The sequence below is a fragment of the Leguminivora glycinivorella genome, chromosome 4 (assembly GCF_023078275.1).
Source record: "Leguminivora glycinivorella isolate SPB_JAAS2020 chromosome 4, LegGlyc_1.1, whole genome shotgun sequence".
Lineage (NCBI taxonomy): Eukaryota > Metazoa > Arthropoda > Insecta > Lepidoptera > Tortricidae > Leguminivora > Leguminivora glycinivorella.
In genome coordinates, this window is record NC_062974.1 from 28301461 (window position 1) to 28320379 (window position 18919).

At 39.9% G+C, this 18919-nt stretch overlaps 1 protein-coding gene across 1 annotated transcript; it reads right to left on the minus strand.

Annotated features, from left to right (window-relative positions):
• Positions 1-1864: 1864 nt before the first annotated feature.
• On the minus strand, positions 1865-17355 carry LOC125225052 (COP9 signalosome complex subunit 2). Its single transcript, XM_048128564.1, has 8 exons — positions 17195-17355; positions 16355-16549; positions 15337-15462; positions 13395-13562; positions 11603-11777; positions 9011-9149; positions 3368-3700; positions 1865-2753 (listed from the first exon to the last, which is right to left on the minus strand). Exons 1-8 carry the CDS (start codon positions 17246-17248, stop codon positions 2609-2611), a joined length of 1335 nt encoding a protein of 444 aa, XP_047984521.1. The 5' UTR covers positions 17249-17355; the 3' UTR covers positions 1865-2608.
• Between the last annotated feature and the right edge of the window lie 1564 nt (positions 17356-18919).

Consider the following 18919-nt stretch of genomic DNA (forward strand, 5'->3'; position numbering starts at 1 on the left):
TATCATATCAAAATATGTACACAAAATATTTGAATTAAATAAGGTTAATGTCACTGTAATGAGAAAAATGTACCCTTATGTGCGTTTTCACATTATCCGATCCGCTACAGGATGCAGAACCCGTATCCTATATATATTCGGCGCCATCTTTGACATTTGCCTCTGACATCCTTCCTACATCCGATATCGGATCGATAATACTCTTATTCATTTGCATTTTTGGCTGGATCAATATACAGGATGACTGTATCACTTTGCTTTTATTTGATAAGCTAAAATATTACATTTGGAATAACCAGGTATTCCAACCTTTTTATGTCCATCAAATTTAAAAAAATATATACCAACTCAGTGCTATTGTATCATTAAAATGAAGTTATGACCTAACAACTTTTGACCGAAATTACAAATATTAATATTTATAAATTGAAACCATATGGAGATCACAAATCGGAAATTAGGAAACCATATTTCTTCGCCAATCGAATATTTTCTCTAAGTATTAAGTCTTAGACCCCTAGTGCACTTATGTTACGAATATAAATAGGTAACAAAATGTATTTTCAATCATTTTTCGCGTAGGAAGCCAATATTTAAAATATTTAAAGAAATACTTATGAAAAAAACATTTTTCCGGTATTTTGTTTTATGCAAAACTAAGTTACTCCATTTCAAGATATGATATCTTATCGACTTTCAAATTATTCTTGCAAGAAGCATAATTATAAAATATATTTTGAAAGTATTGACTTAGCACGTTTTATCTAAGCTTCTGTACCGAAAAATGACCGAATTACTTTTTTCCAATAATTGAGCATACAGCCTAGCAAAAAAGAGCATAAATGAAAAAGTGGCAATACTGTAGTGTCATCCCTTTCAAATAAATATCCACGAGTAAACGGGGCGACACTACAATGTTGCCACTTTTTAATTTCCACTCTTTTTTGCCAGACTGTGTGTAAAAACGACGACTACTTCTAGCGAAATCTGTAAATTGGCGGTTACAATATTTGTTATTTTCTGTTCACAACTATAGTTTTATTATAACACTCACAAAGGCAATTTTGTTCAGTGCTTCACACAAAACATATTCTATTTAAGAGTGTTATTTACATAGTTTTATTGTGAATAGTAATGATTTAACATTTTTATGAAAACTTTATATCTGTCAATACGTCTAAATATGTTCGTTCTTGATGCCTGCCCAAGATCATTTAGTCGACTGATCAACAAGACGACATGTCTCTTCTCTTTTGCACTCGCATCGCACCACGCTATACATTATGTACTTTCTTTCCTATAGTTTCAGCTGCTGACTTTTATATTATTCATTTATTAAAATATATGTTTTGTTTCAATTTGTATCCGGAAGATTTCATGTGTTTACCTTTGTACACCTCACAGTAATAAAATAAGTATAGTGGCCAAAATTTATAATAAGTTTTGTATTGTTAGAACTAAACTTATAATTTTCACAGGAGTATTCTTTCTTACCTTAAAAATATGCGAACAGTTTTGATTAAAAGAATATGAACGTAATAATCAAGTGTATAAAATATTAATACGAGCATGCTCAATATTATAAATAAACATTAAACGAATATTGAGCACTTTGATAAATTCTAATTATTTTTGGCCATTCACGTTATTCTATGGTGTACAATGGTACGCACATATAAATACTGCCCGCGACTTTGCCTACATATAATGATTCTTCCCGTGACCCTTACTCATTGTATAATTGAAATTATGATGAAATTAATTAATACTAATTAAAAATATTTTCCTACTGTTTAACTTTAGGTACGACCTGTAACTTTTTTGTTATTAATAAAGAATTGTAATTGTAATTGTAATTGTGATGACAACTATATCCTGTGGTTTGTAGAAATTCTGTAATTTAATTGAAATATTATAATGTAATTTACCTTTCGTATGTCTAAGCACTGATCAGTGCGTGGGAATTTTAATATATTATTTAAATGTCAAGGTCACTTTTTCAATAATAAAAATTGACAGGCAACATATGAAGGGTTAAAAGGCAAGTAGTGTGGGTGCGAGTGTTCGGTTAGGGTCGATTATATGTATTACTTGTCACTGGTATATAGAAAGTATTTAATTTACTGAGATTGTCTTTTCATGAGAAGTGCTAGATTTTTGATTGATAAATGGTTACCTAGGAACTAAATACACAAGGTATTTATTATTTTAATCAAAATCGCGCACATGAGGGATTCGGCATTCTGAAAGACGATTCAGATACACGCCAGTCCAAATTTGATTTTTTTAGCAATCACAATTTGCTTAAAATTTGTAGGTAAGTTAAGTAGGACTAGGAGTTAGTAAACGGCCGCATCGCGACTTTGCCTTTTTTTTCACGTAAGTGAGAGCGAGAAAGAGTTTTTTTTTTTTCGCTTTCATTTACGTACGTGAAAAAAATTAACCGTGCGTTCGTCCGTCGGCACCTTCGGATGCGAGTCGCGAGCTGTCGCGTCCACTTTTTCAGTCGTCAAGCGACAGAAACAGATGTTTGAATCGAAACTCGATAAGTATAAAAGTTTGTACGGTTAAAATTTGGAGTAGTTCGGAATGAGTGTGTAGATGTAGATTAGGCCATCTTGTTGGAGAGCGCGAGGTGCAGGTTGGCGAGCTGCTGCGTCCACTTGTCGAGCGCCGCGTAGCGCGCCAGCCCGCGCCGGCCCGCGCTCAGCTCCAGCACCGCGTTCACCTGGTCGATGCGCCCGCTGATCGTGCTGCAGGACCACACACATTAAACATCTAACTGACCGATAGACATATCGACGCACAGCCGAAATCGCCGCTCGCCGATATACCAAATTTGGCAAGTAGATTCTTTATAGATTGTAGAGGAGCGCTAAGAAAGGATCTTTCAAAATTCACATCCCGAGGGGGTGAAATGGGGATCCAAAGTTCAACATTTAAGATTACTTTTAGTACGCGGGCGAAGCCGCGGTAAAAAACTAATTACATTTAAACAAACTGTAAAAAAACAAAAAGAGGGACCACATGGGAAACCTCCGTTCGTAGGACAAATGTGCTAATTTTAAATAACAATGAATAATAAAATCACAGACGATAAAAGGTTGGCAATCTAGCACTACCGGCCGAACTGAACCAAATTCGCCCGAAACGTACGAATTCCTATTCCTCAGACTTCTAAAGATTAAATTTTGCTTCTATAAACACACAAAACTATTCAAATAAAATGTCACTGGAATGATAAATGAAAGGGATAAGTCCTTTCCGTGTCCTAATATTTCGGTGTAGATCCTCAATATATTATCTGACGAAGGAGTCATCTATGATATTGTCATTCTGTTTGAGAGAAGTAAAATTGTATACTTACTTGTCCAAAATACATGTGACTAATAGATTCTCGACTTCCTTTTCATCAATATTCAGCTCCTTCGATATGAAAGGAATATGAATTCTCGTATACGGTCCTATTAGCTTAATCAGAACTTGTGTCCTAATGTTCCGGAGTAGATCCTCGATGTGTTCTCTAATGAAGGGGTCGTCCATGATGTTGTTCCGGTTGTGTTTGAGGATGGCCTCGAAGTCGTTGATGTCGTTGTTCTGGTAGGCCATCACGAGGTTGGTCATGGCCAGGATCTCGGGGTCGTTCTTGTAGGGCTTGGCTTCTTGCGAGTCGAACGGGTTGATTCCGGATTTCATTAACCTGGAAGAAAGAGTAGGAGGGTCAGTTGGAAGTGGAAGACCTAGGCGAACTTTTCTCGACTAAATCGGGGAATATTGCAAAAAGGCCAGATCAGAAGTACTCGTCTTAAACCGATAGCTAGTATTCCTTTGCTATTCATCGTCAACATTTTCAAGACTTCTTAACGAGCCGAAGGGTCCGTTTTGGCAAATAATCTTAAGAATTGACTCCAGAACGCAGCTAGGCTTTATTAAACTGAATATGAAACTTGCAACCTAGAAACACGGAAGCAATTTGTTTGTAATTATGTTCCAACCCCGGGAGCCAGGTAGGGGTAAAATTTCATTATCATGTAAAGTGCTTTGGGGCACATGGAAGTAGAATCTCACATATTGACCATTTCGTCGTAGTTCTTGTATCTAGGCAACATGTAGACAGTAGCGTAGCACTCACATGTTGTACGAGGGCTGATTGGAAAGTTCGCGGCCTGACCATTAAAAAAAAAACTTAGTTTCTTTTTTCTGCCGTCATTTTGAACTGTCATTATTTAGTTGTCATCCCGCGAAATTTTAATTAAATGCAATATTTTAAAATAAGTTTTTCCTCTCATTTAAAAATACGTGTAAGCAGTTTTTTCACAATGGACAATTTGGAGCAACGTGATGTAATTAAATATCTTCATAAAAAAGGATTGACTGCGAAACAAATTTATGAAGATATGCAGTGTACATTAGGGCAATCCGGTCCATCATATACGATGGTAAAAAAGTGGGCAGCTGAATTCAAGCGGGGACGAGTCAGTATCGCAGATGACCCTCGCTCCGGGAGGCCAACTACTGCGACCAATCCAAATAATGTGGCAACTGTATGCAAAATGGTAATCCAAGACCGACGGTTAAAAGTGAGAGAAATAGCCGACATCGTAGGCATCTCCTGTGAAAAAACTCAAAACATTATAGTTAACGAATTAGGGTTTTCCAAGGTGTCGGCGACATGGGTTCCAAAGCTCCTTTCAGTGGAACAAAAAATCACTCGTCTAACAATTTCACGCGACTGTCTAGACCTGTATGAAGCTGACCCTCAAGACTTTTTGGACAGATATGTTACTATGGATGAGACATGGGTCTACCACTATACGCCCGAGACTAAACAGCAATCAAAACAGTGGGTTCGTGCTGGATCTCCGCCACCCAAAAAGGCAAAGGCCATTTTGTCGGCAAATAAAGTTATGGCATCAGTGTTCTGGGACGCAAAGGGTGTAATAATGGTTGACTATCTCCAAAAAGGTACGACTATAAACTCGGACTATTATTGCGAACTTTTACGTCGATTACGTCGACTTTTACGTCGACTTTGAAAGTAAAAAGACCTGGAGTGCTGACAAAGAAAGTTCTTTTCCACCAGGACAATGCACGCGTGCATACGTCACTAAAGTCAATGGCAGAAATTCATAATTGCGGGTTTGAATTATTGCCGCATCTGCCTTATTCACCCGATTTGGCACCATCGGACTTCCATTTATTTCCAAACTTAAAAAAAACACATGGGTGGTATGAAATTTTTGACCAACGACGAGGTCCAAGCTGAAGTGGATACCTATTTTGAAGGCCTGGAGGATTTTTTTTTTAAAAGTGGTATAATGGCTTTGGAATCCAGATGGAATAAGTGCAAACACCTTAACGGGGACTACGTAGAGAAATAAAAATATTATAAAAAAACTTTGGTTTTGATTTCATACTTAAGCCGCGAACTTTTCAATCAGCCCTCGTATCTAGGCAACATGTAGACAGTAGCGTAGCATTCACATGTTGTATCTAGGCAACATGTAGACAGTAGCGTAGCACTCACATGTTGTATCTAGGCAACATGTAGACAGTAGCGTAGCACTCACATGTTGTGTCTAGGCAACATGTAGACAGTAGCGTAGCACTCACATGTTGTGTCTAGGCAACATGTAGACAGTAGCGTAGCACTCACATGTTGTGTCTAGGCAACATGTAGACAGTAGCGTAGCACTCACATGTTGTATCTAGGCAACATGTAGACAGTAGCGTAGCACTCACATGTTGTATCTAGGCAACATGTAGACAGTAGCGTAGCACTCACATGTTGTGTCTAGGCAACATGTAGACAGTAGCGTAGCACTCACATGTTGTGTCTAGGCAACATGTAGACAGTAGCGTAGCACTCACATGTTGTATCTAGGCAACATGTAGACAGTAGCGTAGCACTCACATGTTGTATCTAGGCAACATGTAGACAGTAGCGTAGCACTCACATGTTGTGTCTAGGCAACATGTAGACAGTAGCGTAGCACTCACATGTTGTATCTAGACAACATGTAGACAGTAGCGTAGCACTCACATGTTGTGTCTAGGCAACATGTAGACAGTAGCGTAGCACTCACATGTTGTATCTAGGCAACATGTAGACAGTAGCGTAGCACTCACATGTTGTGTCTAGGCAACATGTAGTCAGTAGCGTAGCATTCACGTGTTGTATCTAAGCAACATGTAGACAGTAGCGTAGCACTCACATGTTGTATCTAGGCAACATGTAGACAGTAGCGTAGCACTCACATGTTGTGTCTAGGCAACATGTAGACAGTAGCGTAGCACTCACATGTTGTATCTAGGCAACATGTAGACAGTAGCGTAGCACTCACATGTTGTGTCTAGGCAACATGTAGACAGTAGCGTAGCACTCACATGTTGTATCTAGGCAACATGTAGACAGTAGCGTAGCACTCACATGTTGTATCTAGGCAACATGTAGACAGTGACAGTAGCGTAGCACTCACATGTTGTATCTAGGCAACATGTAGACAGTAGCGTAGCACTCACATGTTGTATCTAGGCAACATGTAGACAGTAGCGTAGCACTCACATGTTGTATCTAGGCAACATGTAGACAGTAGCGTAGCACTCACATGTTGTGTCTAGGCAACATGTAGACAGTAGCGTAGCACTCACATGTTGTATCTAGGCAACATGTAGACAGTAGCGTAGCACTCACATGTTGTGTCTAGGCAACATGTAGACAGTAGCGTAGCACTCACATGTTGTGTCTAGGCAACATGTAGACAGTAGCGTAGCACTCACATGTTGTGTCTAGGCAACATGTAGACAGTAGCGTAGCACTCACATGTTGTGTCTAGGCAACATGTAGACAGTAGCGTAGCACTCACATGTTGTATCTAGGCAACATGTAGACAGTAGCGTAGCACTCACATGTTGTATCTAGGCAACATGTAGACAGTAGCGTAGCACTCACATGTTGTATCTAGGCAACATGTAGACAGTAGCGTAGCACTCACATGTTGTATCTAGGCAACATGTAGACAGTAGCGTAGCACTCACATGTTGTATCTAGGCAACATGTAGACAGTAGCGTAGCACTCACATGTTGTATCTAGGCAACATGTAGACAGTAGCGTAGCACTCACATGTTGTATCTAGGCAACATGTAGACAGTAGCGTAGCACTCACATGTTGTATCTAGGCAACATGTAGACAGTAGCGTAGCACTCACATGTTGTATCTAGGCAACATGTAGACAGTAGCGTAGCACTCACATGTTGTATCTAGGCAACATGTAGACAGTAGCGTAGCACTCACATGTTGTATCTAGGCAACATGTAGACAGTAGCGTAGCACTCACATGTTGTATCTAGGCAACATGTAGACAGTAGCGTAGCACTCACATGTTGTATCTAGGCAACATGTAGACAGTAGCGTAGCACTCACATGTTGTATCTAGGCAACATGTAGACAGTAGCGTAGCACTCACATGTTGTATCTAGGCAACATGTAGACAGTAGCGTAGCACTCACATGTTGTATCTAGGCAACATGTAGACAGTAGCGTAGCACTCACATGTTGTATCTAGGCAACATGTAGACAGTAGCGTAGCACTCACATGTTGTATCTAGGCAACATGTAGACAGTAGCGTAGCACTCACATGTTGTATCTAGGCAACATGTAGACAGTAGCGTAGCACTCACATGTTGTATCTAGGCAACATGTAGACAGTAGCGTAGCACTCACATGTTGTATCTAGGCAACATGTAGACAGTAGCGTAGCACTCACATGTTGTATCTAGGCAACATGTAGACAGTAGCGTAGCACTCACATGTTGTATCTAGGCAACATGTAGACAGTAGCGTAGCACTCACATGTTGTATCTAGGCAACATGTAGACAGTAGCGTAGCACTCACATGTTGTATCTAGGCAACATGTAGACAGTAGCGTAGCACTCACATGTTGTATCTAGGCAACATGTAGACAGTAGCGTAGCACTCACATGTTGTATCTAGGCAACATGTAGACAGTAGCGTAGCACTCACATGTTGTATCTAGGCAACATGTAGACAGTAGCGTAGCACTCACATGTTGTATCTAGGCAACATGTAGACAGTAGCGTAGCACTCACATGTTGTATCTAGGCAACGTGTAGACAGTAGCGTAGCACTCACATGTTGTATCTAGGCAACGTGTAGACAGTAGCGTAGCACTCACATGTTGTATCTAGGCAACATGTAGACAGTAGCGTAGCACTCACATGTTGTATCTAGGCAACATGTAGACAGTAGCGTAGCACTCACATGTTGTATCTAGGCAACGTGTAGACAGTAGCGTAGCACTCACATGTTGTATCTAGGCAACGTGTAGACAGTAGCGTAGCACTCACATGTTGTATCTAGGCAACATGTAGACAGTAGCGTAGCACTCACATGTTGTATCTAGGCAACATGTAGACAGTAGCGTAGCACTCACATGTTGTATCTAGGCAACATGTAGACAGTAGCGTAGCACTCACATGTTGTATCTAGGCAACATGTAGACAGTAGAGTAGCACTCACATGTTGTATCTAGGCAACATGTAGACAGTAGCGTAGCACTCACATGTTGTATCTAGGCAACATGTAGACAGTAGCGTAGCACTCACATGTTGTATCTAGGCAACGTGTAGACAGTAGCGTAGCACTCACATGTTGTATCTAGGCAACGTGTAGACAGTAGCGTAGCACTCACATGTTGTATCTAGGCAACATGTAGACAGTAGCGTACTCACATGTTGTATCTAGGCAACGTGTAGACAGTAGCGTAGCACTCACATGTTGTATCTAGGCAACGTGTAGACAGTAGCGTAGCACTAACATGTTGTATCTAGGCAACATGTAGACAGTAGCGTAGCACTCACATGTTGTATCTAGGCAACGTGTAGACAGTAGCGTAGCACTCACATGTTGTATCTAGGCAACGTGTAGACAGTAGCGTAGCACTCACATGTTGTATCTAGGCAACATGTAGACAGTAGCGTACTCACATGTTGGCGAGCACGAGGTACTTGAGGCAGGTGGTGCGGCGCGGCGAGCCGGACTCGTCGTAGTTCTTGAAGGCCTCGAAGAAGTCCGTGTGCGCCTTCTCGAACTCTCCCTCGCGCAGGTGCATCTTACCGCCGCATTCTGGAACGGAAATACTCAATCAAAGATGATTTTATTACAAAAAGGTCATTGGGCATTACCCACAGCGTACACAAACGAAATAGGGCTAGGAATGTAGGTAAATGTAACTGCTACTGAGTGGTATGAGTCGCTTTTTTGCAAGGCATGGAAGAATTGAGGAAAAAATAAAAAGAATTTCTTATCATTCTAGAATTTTTGCAATGAATTAAGTCAGAACTATTGTTTTTTTTTTAAATACTCTGAATAGCTGCTGTTATGTTCCGTTGCTGTTGTTATAGACTCGCGGACAGTATATACGGGTCACTTTGTATGGAAATCTCTATGGAAAGTGACCTGTTTTCACTGTCCGTGAAAACGGGTCACTTTTTGGAGTTGGCGCAGTAGATCTTTTTCTTCCATTCCTCTCTATCAGCCGTTATTTCCATACTAACATTTTTCACACAGTCCATACATTTTTTCTTAGGCTTTTCATTACCCTTGTATCCATCCACCTTCATATTTACCATTCATTTCGTAACATGTCCTCCATGCCTCCGCATTCCATGCCACCTTTCACCTTCTCTGTCACTGGCGCTACTCTCAAGATTCCTCTTAGGAAAATTGAACATTAAACCTTACGAATTGATTCAAAATAATTAATGTCCTCTTTTCCACAAGTACACAAAAAATTACAAAAACTTAAGCCACGATTATAAATGGGTTAAATTTCCACGAAACCAGGAAAGTTCAATAATATTTTGATAAATCAGCAAGATGACCAGTGACCTATTTCACAATAGTGACAAATTGTTGTCCGACAGCGCCACTTCGCCGTTTATGGCCCGTTCAACAAGGGAATATTAACGATGTGAACCCAGAAATATGCACAGAATTGTCAATAATAGTCCACAGGTTTTTTACAAAATATATCGATTAACCAGGGTTTTTCTATGCCTTACTTTTTAACCCCCGACGCAAAAACGACGGGGTGTGATAAGTTTTAAAAAAACTGGTCAAGTGCGAGTCGGACTCGCTCACCGAGGGTTCCGTACAAACTTTCAATAGTTGAATCATCAAAATGTTATTCATAGAACTCTACAGATTTGACTAAATCCCTCAAGACTCAATTTCCCACATAAGTAATATTTTAATATACAATTTTATTGTTAGACAACATCAAAATAAAATCAAGACTAGTCGACTTCAATAGTTTACGACTTACGACATGTCGCAAGGACGCTCCTGAACCGACCTCATTATATCAGGAAAAACGCGATGTAGGAAATGAGCGTTCAACGTACAGCGACATCTAACGGCAAATAGAATAAACTAATGCGCGCGAGCTAGTATGGAAGATGATTTTTATGGAAAATTGTTTATCGCGTGAACCGATTTTAACCATTTTGCCTCTATTTGAAAACAGGTAATTTCATTGTTATTTTGTTAAAAAATACAGGTGCAATAAACACCCGCAAGGGCGTTGAAATTGAAAATGTAAATCTGAAAGGTTTTTTATAAATAAATAAAAAGTTTTCAAGATACGTGTACGATTTTATTTTTTCTGTAATATTCATTATAATAGCCATGTTTGGTGAAAATTTCATAAATTTATGTTGGTAAACTTCGGAGATAAGGGGGGGGGGACGGTTTTTTTTTTTTAATTTTTCTCCAAAAAACATTTTCCACAACCAAAAAATTATAAAAAATGGTTTTGATATGTACAATTTGAGCTCTTTCTAACGATACCCCACTTGACCTAGTTACTTGAAATTTTCAGTTTGCCCCCCTTTCATTTTGGCCATTTTCTATCATTTATCTTAATTAATTTAAAATAAATATACTTTCAACTTGTAGAGGTTCACAATGTTTATAATTATTCCAAATTTCATATCGATAGCATAAGTAGTTCTCGAGATATTTAACAATGTGACAGACGGACAGACAGACGGACAGAGTCGCACCATAAGGGTTCCTGTTGTACCTTTTTGGTACGGAACCCTAAAAAAGATAAAAGACATTTATTCGTGACATTCACAACACATACGTACATGTACAAGCAACAAGAAAACAAGAAACAGAACAGAACATTAAGTGCGCATCACGAAATGGACTCAACTCAGCATATTGCTAGCTGAAAGCCAGCGCTGGTCTTCCGTAGGGCCCATTCGGTGATGCCACGACAGATAACACACACAGAAGAATAAAGAGATGAGATCGAGAAGAAAAAACACACATACACACACATTTACGCGTCTGTCTGTCTGTGTGTGTGTCTGTCTGTGGCATCGTAGCTCCCGAACGGATGAACCGATTTAAATTTAGTTTTTCCGGTCTGAAAGCTGTGTTAGTCGGGAGTGTTGTTAGCCATGTTTCATGAAAATCGGTCCACTATAACGCGGTCGGGGCTTTTTCAAAATTTTAATTTTGTGGTTATTACACTTCAATCAAAATGCTTGTACAGATGACCAACTGACCTCTGATGACCCCCATGATGAGCGGATGGGGGATGGCGGACTTGATGTGCAGCGACTGCTCGTAAAGCGCCTTGAGCTTCTTGTTGTTCTTCTGCGCCGTGTACATCTGGATCTCCAGCGCGTATATCTCCAGTAGCTGCGTGCCCTTCTTCAAGTCGTCCTCGCCGTCGTCAGTCTGAACATAGAGGGATAAGTAAGGGAACACTTGTAACTCCATACATCAGTGCGAGCAAAGAGGATCGAGTATTATAGAGAGTTACTGTCGAAGTAAAACGTGTAATCACAGTGCCTAGACTGCCATCTCTTGACACAGGCTTAAAACTTTTGAACCTCAGTTTTGACAATTTGGCCCATATCAAAGACTTATGTAACTCCGTATAGACAGCTACAGTCTAAGAAAAAAACGTACCTCAAAGCCCTAGAGAAAAAGGTACGGTGGCCTAGATGGCGTTACACCTTTGGGGAACGCTCGGCTAGATGGCGCTAATATTAATATTCGACATTTTATCACATATCAAGCTACCAATATGGGCCAAATTGTCAAAACTGAGGTTCAAAAGTTTTAAGCTTGTGTCGAGAGATGTGATTACACATTTTACTTTGGGGATCATCCACATATTACGTCACACCAAATTTCAGGTTTTTGGACCCCTCCCCCCCCCTATGTCACGCTTTTTTGTATCCCTTTAACAGGGATTGTCACATTTAGTATGACCCCCCCCTCCCCCCTACACTGTGACGTAATATATGGATGACAGTAACTCTCTATAATACTCGATCCTCTTTGGCCCCCCATATTCTTAGCTTGATATGTGTTCAAATGTCAAATATTAATATTAGCGCCATCTAGCTAAGCATACCCCAAAGGTGTAATGCCATCTAGGACACCGTACCTTTTTCTGTATAGTACTCAGGTACGTTTTTTTCTTAGACTTTATCTGTCTATACGGAGTTATATATGTCTTTGATGCGAGTTATTTGTAGTGACATCTAGCGACAATCAAGCGTCAAATAGCGTAAATTATCAGTACTGCTACATCTCAATAGATGTCGTGACGAACAAAGAGTCTAATGCTCACCAATTTTTAGCTAATATTACAATAGTATGAATCAGTATTCTGTTTTTAATTCCTTCTGCTTGTAATATATGTTGTAAACTGTTCTAATATTAAATTTTTGGCAGACGAGTTACTAATTGACACCTAGTGTCGAGTAGTGGTACTGATAATTTACGCTACTTGACGCGTGATTGTCGCTAGATGTCACTACAAATAACCCGCATTTACTGATGTATGGATCGAGTTACAACTCTACCCTTACTTATACCTCTATGGTCTGAAACAAGTCATGACAGCTTGGCAAAAAAGTACATTACAAACATTTTTTTAACCCCCGACGCAAAGACGACGGGATGTTAGAAGTTTGACGTGTCTATCTGTCTGTGGCATCGTAGTTCCCGAACGGATGAACCGATTTAGATTTAGTTTTTTTTTCATTTGAAAGCTGAGTTAGTTGGGAGTGTTCTTAGCCATGTTTCATAAAAATCGGTGGGGGGGGGGGGGGGGGGGGGGGGGGTATTTAGGGGCTTTTTTCCAAATTTAAATTTTGTGGTTGTTTATTTTTTTTTCTTTCTAAAATGTTTCTATATTTCTCATGAAACTCATGCAATTTCCAAGGAAATTTGCATTTTTTGAAGTTTCCGTAACTTGTACACTAGTAATTCCATTGAAACCAAATGTACATCTTAATGTACATGGGGCGGCAAGAGGATGGCAAAGCCCACTCGTGTTACCTGGCAGCTCTGGTGCAGCTGCTTGAGGATCTTGGCGAGCTTGTTGAAGTCGCCGCGGTCGTAGTACAACTTGCCCAGCTTCGTGTTGGTCTTGAACCACAGCCGGTCGTTCTTCGCGTCCTTTAGAGCCTCCAAAGTGGTCTCGTAGAAGTCTTGCAGCAATTCCATCTGGAAATTACAAATCATCATCATCTTCCTTTTGTTATCCCGGCATTTGCCACGGCTCAAAGAAGCCTGGGCTCCGCTTTAACAACTAACCCCAAGATTTGGCGTAGGTACTAGTTTTACGAAAGCAACTGCCATCTGACCTTCCAACCCCTTTGGGTAACTAGGCCTTATGGGAATTAGTACGGTTTCCTCACAATGTTTTCCTTCACCAAAAAGCGACTGGCAAATATCGAAAGTTCCTCTCATTGGTACGAGCCGGGGTACGAACCCGCGACCTCCGGATCGAAAGTCGCACTCTTACCGCTAGGCCACCAGCGCTTCCCTGGAAATTACAAATATACAGTTATATTTTAAAATAAAAGCACTATTTTTCACGTGAACCTTTTTTCAAATTGGTCTTCAGGATTTACAGACAGACTGTAAGGAACTGGAGCCACCAAAAGCGAGTTAGCGATGAGCAATCTGCGATAGAAACGAGCAGATGATAGTCGCTCCCGTGTAAATGAAAGAGACGCGATGATAGCGCGAGGGATTTATAGTTCGTCGCCGAGACTTAGTGGAAGCTTCACTGTCGTTACAAACCACCAGAAAATAAGTGTAATTAGTTTAAATATTAAATAATAATCTTCTAAAAAATACATTGATGTATGTTTCAGAGATCTCTTAACCACCAAGCAAGATTTACGATTACGATTTATTGCCATGGTTACGGTCCCCTGGGTCACGCTGGTTTTATTCAAAAATGTGGTACTGAAATTATGCAAGCATGCATGTAGTCCATGTTTGTGGGTGGCAAATTAAGGAAAGGGCTTGTTAACACCAGAAAAATGCATCTTTGCATAGTTTAAGTAGCATAATTTTGCATAAAACCAGCGGGACCGTAAAAAGTTGATTCACCCTCCTTTCATTTTCTAGTTCATTCTAGTTGCATCCTCAGCACAGAGAACCTCCTATAGAGTAGAAATCTTGTATATTTTGTGCGCGATACGAGTCGCCAGTGTTTGGGGTGCGAGGAGCGGGCGGGGAATGTGTTAAGCGCGCTGTGATTGGCCGTTTCAAGGACGGCGGGCAGTCGCGCCAGATGAAAAGGGACAGAAGTATGACTGTCCCTCTACTGACGCGTAAGTGGCCAATGTAAGTTGACCTACGCCGGCTCTGAATAAATTATAAATATGACTTATTTGTGGAATGTAATGCCGTCTGTTTTTAAATTTGAGCTTCTTGTTACCTTTCCACACCATTTCACACTACAGGTGGACATCTTTAAGGCATCAAAATACCCTTTTCCAATTTTTTTGTGCGAAAAACACGCGCTGCTTTCGGGTCTGTTACTTGGTCGATACTGATCGGGCACGGCGAGCGCCCGCGCTTATATCAGTGCAAATACTAGGAAGGCTGGCCACTGCGAGTCGTCTTGTAATAGATGTCTATAGGGGTTGGTCTGTGATCCTCAGCTACTATTTTGGAACTCAGACTTTTGGACCCACAATCAAAAGACAAATAAAACATCCTAATTTTCCTAGGGCACCCCATAGGTGCATAGGGCCTCCACAAGATCCTTCTATGTCTTTCTATTTTTAGCCACCGCCTTGGCCTCGTTCCAGCTCAGGCCGAACTCCCGCAGCTCATTCTCTATGGTCCGCCTCCAGGTGTGTACAGGGCGTTTGCGGGCTCGCTTTCCTCCTTGAGGCCGCCACTCAAACGCGATACTGGCACTGTTGGTAGCTCCTCTTTGAAGGGTAAAAAAAGAGTATATATAAAAAGGTATACAAACATTTCTAGAGGTGGAGATGTAGTCGAGGATGGAGTTGATGGACTTCTCCGAGTGGTTGCGAGTCACTGCACTCTTGATGTACGTCAGCAGCTGCTTGTAGCGAGACATCATCTCCGTGAAATTGCCCTGGAGACAATACAAGCTGTCTTAGGAAAAAACAATTCAAATATGTACTCTCAAAGACATTTTGGCAAGCCCTTGAAAAAGTTACTAACTAAAAATGTATAGGTAGATAGTAAACTAATGTCTAATTGTGTCTAATTGCCAATTTGTTTGCAGAGACTACAGAGATTTTTTTTCTACTTTGTTGATCCCTACCTGGGCAAAAGCTTCCTTCAGACACCATATTTCATAATCATATAAGGTACAGGGGAGCAATTTCGACTGGTGAATGACTAACTTGAGTGCCATAATAAATATATCTATCTCTATCTATCTAAACATTGATTTAAACTTTCACGATTATTACACATAATTATTTTTAAAAACCCGGGACTTAATCGCGTATAACTACATATTAAACTGACCTCCAACGTTTCAAGGACGGCGACGAGACCACGGGGACAACGCCGTCCTTGAAACGTTGGAGGTCTATCTATCTATCTCTATAATGTGTCCACTGAACATGTGTACCTACCATAGGGACCATCCACACACACACAGGTGACGCATGTCCTGAGACGCGGAACAGACGTCAGCGCCACGCGTTAAAAAACGTCTCCTCTAAGACGCGCCCCTAGGCGACGCGCCCCAGGCGACGTCCCTTGCGCGTCCTTCCTATACAAAATGTACTAAGGAGACGTATTTTAAATTACATTGGGGCGGCGCGGCGCTGACGTCTGTTCCGCGTCTCAGGACATGTGTCGTGTCGCGTCGCCTGTGTGTGGATGGTCCCATATGTGACCAGTGGACATTCAATTTAATATCTAATTTAAAACATGGTAAGAAATTTAAAAAGGTAATTACATGCTATTTGAAATTGCTCCCCCATGCCATGGACTTTTTTAAATAGACCTACCAGTTTAAAGTTAATCTTGATCATCTGTTTGAGCGCCTTGAAGCCCCACTCGCCCTTATCGCCGCCCTCCAGGTCCAGCACCTTCTGGAAGCTGATCAGCGCCTCCTTGGGCTCGTCCTCCTTCAGCGCCTTGCTGTTGTAGTACTGGTTCTCCAGGTCCACATCCGGCTCCGAATTACTGTCCTCCGAGTATTCCTGTGGGATGTACATTATTTATAAATATTTATTGACACTATTCATGCGTGTTTGCGAAATTAAATCACCATTTTTATACAGATACATAATATGAGTTAAGATAAGATCTAGTAAGAATTGAAAATAATTTTATATGTATACCTAACGGAAAATTTGGTCAACTTGGAACCTTTCCACCATGAAAAAAGTAGTTTTTAGTTAATAAATAATACGTAATGGGCCATTGGGCTACCTTAACTTTATTACTGGAATAAGAAATAATATTAAGCTAAATTGTTGTTACTGTAAACTTGTAAAGAAAACAGAGACAGTAACTTCTACGAAATAATTTATTAAAGACTATGAAAAGTATTATTTGTAAAAATACTTAAAGCGAGTTCTGCAAACATCCTCTGATATGATTTCTTCCAGTAGGTATAATTTATGCTTTTTCACCAACAAGTTAACTTAAAGGTTAGGTCTCGAAACCAAATAAATAAAACTCTTACACAAGAAGCAAACGCAATAAACTAAATAAGAAAAGCAGTTAATGAAGAATATTCTACAAAGATTCAGAGTCTGATCACAGCAGAAAAACAAAGTACAGTGCAAATGTCATTATGAAAAACGAAGTTCGCAGATCAAAATATATTTACAGAAACTTACCAAGCCGTAGTCCTCCTCCTCTTCACACATGTAGTCGTCGTCGTTGTCGGACATTATTGGAGGCTAAACCTGTTTTTGAAAATGAAAATTTCGGAAATGAGAGAAATTTGGGGGAAATAAACAGCCGCTGACGTGAGAAGAGTGACACCAGTGACCAGTGACACTGACGTTAGTTATTTTTGACGTTTCGTTTGATCAATTGTTGCCAGTAACATAAATGGCGTTTTGGTGCTTGCACATGGTAATTAATACATGAATGGATTATGCGAGCGTTGGACTCGTTTGCTTTAAATTTATTTTATTTAAATCTATCGCTTTGCCACAAACTTGAAATGAGTTGTAAAGTTAATCACCTGATTCTGGTCTTAGAAAATTTTATTTAATTCTTAACTTAACGGGTGACACATCGGGAGAATGGGCCCTGACCTGGGCCATGTTTGGTTTGTGGTTCTATTTTGTGTGCAATAAAGTGAGAACACATAACTTGCGCACGGTTGTCAACTTCTAACCTAGTGAGTATTATATTCTTTGCAAAGTACTATATTTCAACCCCATGTGAAAGCACCACCAAGTATGCAGTACAAAACGTAGTGATTCAATACTCTTTGTACAGTACAGGGTACTTGGTACGATCGCCCATTTCCTAGGCTACGAGTCTTTCTTATATGAAACTTGTATGAATCATACTGTCCAATTAACCGAAATAAAATACTACCATATTTTATTATGATGACTTCAAAACAGCAATAGTTATTTGCCCTGTTATACAAGGGGGCAAAATTGTATTTTAACGCCGAGTGTGGAATTGAAAAACGAGCAAGTGAAGGGATTCTATAGTTGAACCACGAGCGAAGCGAGTGGTTCGAGAATAGAATCCTGAACTTGCGAGTTTTTTAACACACGAGAAGTAAAATACATTTGCACCAGAGTATAACACAAAACTTTTCCCCTCACTTAATAGTGCATTTTTTGCGTTGTAATTTTCTCGCTATAATTAGCGAGGAAATTACAACGCAAAAAATGCGTTTATCACTGCTTCCAGTATTTCCACAGGTGGTAAATCATCTTTATTACTAGATTCACCTACTTTTATCAATTTTAAAGCAGTTAATTTGACTTTATTCAAGGTCAAATTACTTTACCCACTAGTGGATAAAATGCGCTTTTACCCGCTGGTATTAAAGGACAAAACACGTGTTTCCGAGCTAGTGAGGGGAAAAAATATTTTTAACCCCCGACGCAAAAACAACGGGGTATTATAAGTTTGACGTGTCTGTCTCTGTGTGTGTATGTCTGTGGCATCGTAGCTCCCGAACGGATGAACCGATTTGGATATTTTTTTTTTTTTGAAAGCTGAGTAAGTCGGGAGTGTTCTTAGCCATGTTTCATGAAAATCGGTCTATATATAGGTTATAGTTATTATATATAGTTATAGGTTATTAAAGTATACTTTTACGTAATCAGGCGAAAACAACACAGTCATGATAATTTATAGATTAAAATAAATAAATAAATATTATAAGGACATTCTTACCTGTGCATCAGGTCATTCTACTCGAAAACAACATTTTCTGACTGTTTGTATGTAGACATAAAGTTCAATATCTCAGTGATTGTTTAGACATGCAGTAAGGTTCGAATTCGATGACGTCACTAGGTCGCTGACAGTGTTTTCGGTGGCCAAAATAAATAAAAAATTACATACATTTTTAATCGAAAATACGT

Coding starts and splice junctions, on each gene's coding strand:
- LOC125225052 (XM_048128564.1), bottom strand. CDS start 17,248: ATGTCCGACAACGACGACGACTACATGTGTGAAGAGGAGGAGGACTAC. Junction 13,563..15,336: donor ACATCTCCACCTCTAGAAAT/GTTTGTATACCT, acceptor TGTAATTTCCAG/ATGGAATTGCTGCAAGACTT. Junction 9,150..11,602: donor CATCATGGGGGTCATCAGAG/GTCAGTTGGTCA, acceptor TTTCCGTTCCAG/AATGCGGCGGTAAGATGCAC.